This window comes from Phallusia mammillata, chromosome 5, assembly GCF_965637545.1.
Source record: "Phallusia mammillata chromosome 5, kaPhaMamm4.hap1.1, whole genome shotgun sequence".
Lineage (NCBI taxonomy): Eukaryota > Metazoa > Chordata > Ascidiacea > Phlebobranchia > Ascidiidae > Phallusia > Phallusia mammillata.
Genome location: NC_137256.1, coordinates 11,510,676 through 11,517,951, shown reverse-complemented (window position 1 = coordinate 11,517,951; position 7,276 = coordinate 11,510,676). Strand labels below are relative to the sequence as shown.

Sequence of the window (7,276 nt, the reverse complement as noted above, 5' to 3'; positions counted from 1 at the left end):
ACCTACGTTTGAAAGCCAGCTAAACCACCCCATACAACGGAGAAAATTCAACGATTCTGCATGGCTTAAAGCCAAACAACACAAACTCGAGCAATCAATTCTGTATTAACGCTTAGTCTTATGATTAGTGTGGCAACCAGAAAGACGCTCAAAATGTGTATTTACGCAAAACACAAGTGTTTAGAGATTTACGAAGTATGGTGTTCATTTGCAAGATTCGATGTGTCGCTTCAAAGTCGGCATATTTTTCTGTGACTGACTACAAATGTGGCACCTGCAAACAACTGAAGACATATTACGAAGTACAACTGCAAACAATTACAATGGACAAACCTCAATCCAGTGTCAAGAAATAATCTGGAAGAACTTCGATTTTTCACTTCACCGTTTGTTTTTAATTCTGCAATGATGTCTGCCAATGAAAATACAGAAATTACAAAGTTTAATGGACCTGTACAAGTATGTACGTTTGGTGATGTTACAATGTACCATTAGCATCAACGAAGTAATCAGTTGTGAAGGAATTCCAGTGCTTCTTTGTTTTCAGGAACTTGGAAGAGAAGTCCTGGCTGATTACATGCAAATGTAGTTGACTACAAGTCACAATATAAAAGAGCTTTAACATTATGAACATATCTAATACTGGACAAGTTTCTTGACACATACCTCATACTTGCAATTGCATGGAAACCATACCTAAACTTTATTGATGTTAGTGAAGAATCATCTGTTTTTTTGTTCACTAGTGCTTGACCTACCTAAGAAACTTGTTTGTAAATTCAATGCCATAAGCTTCAAACACATTGTTTTTTGTACTGACTTCAAGCATGTGTTTGATCAATTTCAAATGCTCCTGTTTTAAATGCTTGATGGAAGGAATATTTTTTCTTGGCAAAACCAACCAATGAAATCTTGCCTAAAATAATATACAGATTTTCAAGTAAATGTAAAAAAGCTAAGGTGATTGTTATGTGTACTTTTGGATATTTATCTTTGATAATTATGACTTCTTCATCTTGAAAAACTTGATTTTCAGGGTCTTCCATTGCTGATTTTAGCCCGCTACTCCAATGTTTTGATGTTGTTGCACTTTTTTTGTCTGTTTTCGTTGTCTCTGCCAATGAAATTTTTACACCACTTTGTACATTGTCTTCATTTGACTTAAATGAATATTCGGATGAACTTTCATCTTCCAAACAATCATGATTGTTTGTTGTTGCATTTTTGATTTTGAGTTTCTTTTTAGCAGCATCTGTTTTGTTATATGACTTTGTTCTCTTGGAAGGTGGAAATGAATCTTTTACATGGTGTGATGAATCTCTTTCTTCATGAATCCCTTGATCACAACTATCTGCAAAATTATTGAATGTTAATAGATACTAGACTAGACCTTAAAAAATAATGAGACTCGTTTATCACCTTTAAACTTGACACAGTGAGGATACTTCATGTTAACAATAAATAGTTTCTGCCCGGAAATTAGTTTTGAGGTGGTGTTTCTTTCAATCTCAATACCATCTATTTGGGAAGGGTTAGAACCAAGTCTTTTTACCAGAACATATCTTTAACAAACAAAAATGACTTTAATAAAAGAGAATGTAAGAAAAAAATGTTGGGATTTATAGCATCATCGAATTGCAAACACAACAGTTATGAACCTAAATGCCATTAAAATTCACACACAAAAGCTAATTTGCTCATACTTGCTGTGGTAGTTTGATGTTAGTTCAAGTTGATTTCTGGAACATACTTTGTCTGTTATTCCAAGCTCTGGCATTCGTCCTACAACCACAGGGACTCTGTCAGGCAGTAAGATTTCTCCATGAGAGTTGTTGAGACAAGTCAGATAACATTCCATAGTTTTTCTCCATCAATTTATCACACTATTTAATATTTTTTTTATTTTACTGGAATCAAGGTAACAAACTTGTTATCTACACAATCATGTTATCTGCGTAACATTTTTATTTATTTAAACAGCTAAATACTTAAAATGTATTGGAGTAGAAACCAAACATTTCTACAGCAGATCAAATGACCGTGAGAATTATAAGCATGAGCTATACATAAATTACAAGCCAAAATGTAAGCTCTGTGAACAAAAAGCCCATTTATGATTTAAGGGTTCAAATTCAAACTTGAAAATGTGTGTTTGAGAAACACACCGAGTGTACTCGCTATAACATAAAGATTTAAAAAAAAAACCAAAAATTTATAAAAAGCAATTCAAGTACCATCACAGGCTAAATAAACTAATTTCGCGGCATGAGACTGTGAGTTTCGAAGTGTACGTGAAGAGAGCAGAGCACGCCACATAATAGTACACAAATCACAACAACAAGCACAGTGCAGTTCAGCGTTGAGCTGCGCAACGCGCATGTCAAACATTAAACGCTTCATTGCACAAAATGATTTTTGATTTCTATTATTGCAACAAAGTGATGCACAAAATTAACAAGGGTCACGTCGAGCGTCCAGGAATACACCAGAGTCCAGAGATCACCAGAACGGCAGGGCTGCCAAAGCTTGGGTTTTGCCCCAAGATTTTGGGTTTTCACTTGACGTCTTGGGTTCTTGGGTTTTATTTTGAAAATTATAGCAATTCTTGGGTTTTGAGTCTTATTGATGAAATAGATATATGTAAGAACTATTTTAACGAGAAAAGTGTTTCGGGTAGCTGCACTGTTTGGGCCATTTTATCATCTCTTTTATTTTCTCTCTATTCTAGACCTTAATTCTTTCTAGATAAGTATACAGTGAAAGCAATCGTTACACTCAAAAATGCAAATAGATCAATGTTCGTTAAACGTAAAAACTGCGAACCATCAAAGAAGTTTTAAAGCTTTTAAATATACTGTAGACGTTGCATTTCCGGACTGTAAATTGTCAAATATTTGTCAATGAAACGAGTAAATTTCCTAATTAATTGCATTTCTAACCACATTTTGCATTCTTGGGTTTTCATTTAAATTCTTGGGTTATTTTGCTGTGAGTCTTGGGTTTTGTTGAAATTCTCATTGGCAGCCCTGCAGAACGGAGTTAGTTATCCTATTCAGGTATGAGTTGTACAAAAATGATTCTGTTGTGTTTTCTCTTCAGTGACTTGGTTTGCCTGCTTAAATTTGACATAGTATTCTATGCGCTTTCAGTAGTTCAGTTCAGTGCACAAATCTTTTGGAATTGTCAATTGAATTTAAACAAATAATATGCATATTTTTAAATTAATAGCTATCGATGTATATATGTGCTTTATTGGCTTTCAAACTCTCTTCTAAGCACATGTTTAACACTTGTACTTTTATTTCGAAGTGTTCCCTTAGCAAATGCACTTAAAACTAATGCAATGAAATTATTCTTGTTACTGTTTTAGGCTAATCATAGATGCTGTTAATTCATTCTGTTATGGTGTTGTCTAATTAACAATACAGTGATGGAAAATGAGGCCATACCTGTATGTACTTTGTTCAACAATGCAGCGGAGTCCGATTGCAGCAATGATATTGGCATAGTAGCTCCCCCAAAACAGGATTTGGCAGATGTGACCAAAAATGCAAGCAACCCAGCAGAATCCCCAGCTGTTTGCAATGTCTTTCAAAATACCCCATCTTCTGAGGATTTGTTTTCTGAGATAAAAACACAAAGTTGTTCCCCAATTGATGAATCTAGACAGATACACAACATACCGGAGGAAAGAGATATTCAACCATCCACTTCACAAGTCACTGAAACCCTTGATTTGCCTGTTGAAATAGCCCCTTTCTCATTTAGTGACAACAACAATGAAGAAGATACAAACAACAATGCCAACATGATCATTACTGAAGCCAGTGACATGATGACTTCAATAATGATTCATGATGAAGATTCCTTTGAAAATATTTCTAATATTTCCATCGATCAGAAAGATGTTTCAGATGTACAATCAGAAACTGAATTTAAAGAAACTAGTGGTGTTTCTGATCCTATTACACATGACCACATAGAAGCAGAAAAACAAAACACAACAGAACATGAAGTTCCCAAAGTTGAAAAATTGTCACAAACTCCAACTGTAACACCAACTGATCCTATTGATACTAATAGTGTTTTTCCTGTACGTGTTGAAGAAACAGTTGACACACTCAAAACTGAAGCTCCACTAGCAAGCAACCTTTTTACTTCCACTGTTGTCACTAATCCATTTGACAATCTTGTACAAGGCCAGGAATCAATTTTTTCTGGTAGTAAGTTTCAAATTGTACAATTATTCTCTTATCATGGTTATTAATTGATTTTACACTGACAGAACCTGAGAGTGATTTTCTATGCTGTTGGTATGCATGCATTTTTTCACAAAATTGCCAATAAGGGACTAATTTTAAAAGTTTACATGTGAAAAAATGTCGAAAGTCACATATACCCACTTATAGATTGTATTTAATTGTAAATTTGCAGATGATGCTTTCACACATGCATTAACAAGCAGTGAGAGTGATCGAAGGAAAGATGCATGGATCCCAACAGAGTCAACACAAACTGTTTTAGATGCGGTTGCACAGTCACAGAAAAGAATCTCTTTAGAACCTAACCACTTGGTCCGCCCTGGTTTAGGCACCAGTGAATATTTAGGTAAATATACATAGTTTACCTGTCAACCGTTGCTTTTTTTTATTTGGATGTGGGATAAAGTTATCTGCTTCTTTAAGTATTTCATTCTTACAAACTTCTCGATCTCTTACATAAACTAAAAAAAATATATCTATCTTATATCTAAAAATATCTGCAACCATCATTTCCTCAACCTGTATTCCTGCACAAATTCCCTGCACACTGCTTGCACATTGACATTGCTAAAGAAAATCTATGCTAGCCATGACATGAAAAAAATAATGTAATACTGGTGTGTAAATGCCGAAACACTTTATCTTTTAGGAAAAGTCATGTTTAATAAAGCTTTTGTGTAAATGTATATCAAAACAAGATTAGAGATTTTGAACATATATCTTTCAACATATTCAATTGAATTTTCATGTACATGAAACAGCAATATCACCCATTCAGAAGTTTGCAATAATCACAATTGCATTTTACAGGTGATCCAATTAAAGCTGTGCTTGCAAGGTACAAGGGCAATGAATTTATTGAAAGAAACACTTTGTCTGCAAATGATGTAAATCTGGATAAACAAGGCCTCAAGGAATTAATTGTAGGTGCATTTTGCAAATCAAAGTGAACGTAAATCTCATGAGAGGTGTTCTTGTGCTTGCTAGTTCCGTTTATGTCAAAATTTCTGGGAATTCATAATTGCCTGAACCAGTCAAGTTTTTACAGGATACTGGCAATTTAAGAGCTGCTGTTGATTTGTGTGGTAAAGTGTTAACAAACCTTGGACAAGGATTTGGTCAGAAAACCCAAGAAAGTTGTAACACACCTGAAACCCTTCAGGTAGACTTCACTCTTGTATTTTTTAACCTGAAACAATAACACTAACTTCTGCTTTGTTTCAAACAGTGGTGGAATGCGAGGTTAGCTTTACTCGTGAGACTGAAAGCTTTTGAACTTGCTGAAACTGAGATTTCACAGTTTGGTGAACTTGATTCTGCCGATTTGTATTTTGGCTTTTATCCGGATCTCTACCCAGGTTTTTATTGTTTTTGTAAAAAATAAATGATTATACAGTTAAAGAAACGTTTAAAGCCGAGACTACAACAGTATGAAAAAAAGGATATGTCCTTTGCTAAAAGTGTCAGTTTCTGTATATGTTTGTTTTAGGAAGACAAGGGTCAATGGTGCCATTCTCAATGCGATTGCTACAAGCTGAGTTTCCAAAACATACGAATAAACCAGCAGAGAGTATTGCTAGACTTTATGCCATGATGGATGTTTGCAACAAGGTACTCAAAACTATGTGACCATTAACACTACATGTTTATGTATGGATTTAAAAAAACATGTGTTTTAATGTAAAGAAAATTCTTGTAGATTCTTGACAATCTAACAAATCTAAAGAGTGAAATTGGAATTGATGTGAAATTAAAAGACGAAGACAAGCAAGCATCATTGGAATTGTGGCAAGGGAGAAAAATACAAATTTTGTATGCCATAGGTAGGATTTTTTAACAATGTGTGTCATTTTGGTGGGATTAATGAAAATCATGTTTGTAGGAAATGCACTGATACAGTTTCATGAATATCAAGCTGCTTTTAAAACTTTTGATGAAATATCAAAGTTGCAACCGAGGTAAATATTAGTTACAAACCAAGTATCCACATGCCTGTATATTGTAAGCTGTTTCGTTTTTAGTGACAAGGTGGCTTTGCAAAGTGGAATTGGCCGAGCATTTCTGCAGCTGGGTGATATTAAGTCAGCTCAACTTCGATTCGCAGATGTGGAAAAAGAAGTTGGAAATGACCCTGCACACAAGTTTCAACTTTTTACGAATCGGTATATTAAACAGCAGAATTTTTGACTTGAAATGTAATCTGTTTCAAAAGACTATAGTAAAAGGCTATTTACTGTTTAATTTCAGAGGTTTTCTCTACTTGGGTGCAAATAAGTGGGATGAAGCCCTTCAACAATTTGGAGAAGCCCTTAAACTTGCTCCACACAATCTTGAGGTATGATTTTCCAGAATAATTTCCCCAAACAATTATAAAAATGCATTTTTTATAAACAACCAGGTTCTTAACAACAAGGCCGTGTGTCTTTTATACCTATGCCGTTTAAAAGATGCAATTGCAACCTTAGAAAGTGCAATAAACATTTCATCTGAGAGTGTTTCATCGCCAAAACCTTCTACACAGGTAAAAATCTTTTGGCGCACTGTACGCAAGTTGTACATATTTAACCCTTCGTGTTTGTACTTTAATAGCACCAGCCGATTACGTTCGAAGGTGCGTTGAACAACTTGGTAACTCTGTATGAGTTGGAGTCCACGCGTTCTTTTGCCAAAAAGCAAATGCTCCTTCAGCAAATGGCACTGACTGTTGGTGACGGATTTGATGTGACTTGTTTAAAAATGTGAAGACGTAATCATTATGCTTGTGCAATAAACGTTGTTTAATCGTGTAAATTTTGGAGATCGCAAGTGCTTAGGGAATTTTTATTGGGCAGGCACCTTTTCGTAAGTGTGCAAAAGTTTTTACGTCAATTTCTAGTTTAATGTAGAAATATTTCGGGGCGAAACCGACGAAGATAGCGTGCCCGTTTGCCTCCGTCTGCAAATACAGGCCGCCTGTAGTGTTGCGGATTAAGAGGTATTTTTTGAGTAGAGAAGACTCGTTTGTTATTTGCCAA

General features: G+C 35.0%; 2 protein-coding genes across 9 annotated transcripts; one reads left to right on the top strand and one right to left on the bottom strand.

The window, feature by feature from the left end:
- Positions 1–86: 86 nt before the first annotated feature.
- On the bottom strand, positions 87–1,977 carry LOC145230505 (aprataxin-like). Of its 8 annotated transcripts, none has more exons than XM_080095947.1 (8): positions 1,704–1,973; positions 1,420–1,562; positions 978–1,351; positions 821–916; positions 667–758; positions 490–593; positions 334–412; positions 87–274 (listed from the first exon to the last, which is right to left on the bottom strand). In XM_080095947.1, exons 1-8 carry the CDS (start codon positions 1,856–1,858, stop codon positions 205–207), a joined length of 1,113 nt encoding a protein of 370 aa, XP_079952073.1. In that variant the 5' UTR covers positions 1,859–1,973; the 3' UTR covers positions 87–204. The 8 variants fall into 8 exon arrangements, with proteins under 8 accessions (XP_079952073.1, XP_079952068.1, XP_079952069.1 ...); XM_080095949.1 differs by having other exon boundaries at positions 144–284; positions 1,704–1,976; XM_080095942.1 differs by having other exon boundaries at positions 87–412; positions 667–696; positions 759–916; positions 1,704–1,977.
- Positions 1,978–3,348: 1,371 nt separating this feature from the next.
- On the top strand, positions 3,349–7,052 carry LOC145230502 (trafficking protein particle complex subunit 12-like). Its single transcript, XM_080095938.1, has 12 exons — positions 3,349–4,223; positions 4,435–4,608; positions 5,073–5,185; positions 5,311–5,424; positions 5,491–5,620; positions 5,752–5,873; positions 5,962–6,085; positions 6,145–6,220; positions 6,284–6,424; positions 6,510–6,597; positions 6,661–6,783; positions 6,852–7,052. The coding sequence occupies exons 1-12, from the start codon at positions 3,431–3,433 to the stop codon at positions 7,002–7,004; spliced, it is 2,151 nt and encodes a 716-aa protein (XP_079952064.1). The 5' UTR covers positions 3,349–3,430; the 3' UTR covers positions 7,005–7,052.
- Positions 7,053–7,276: the final 224 nt, after the last annotated feature.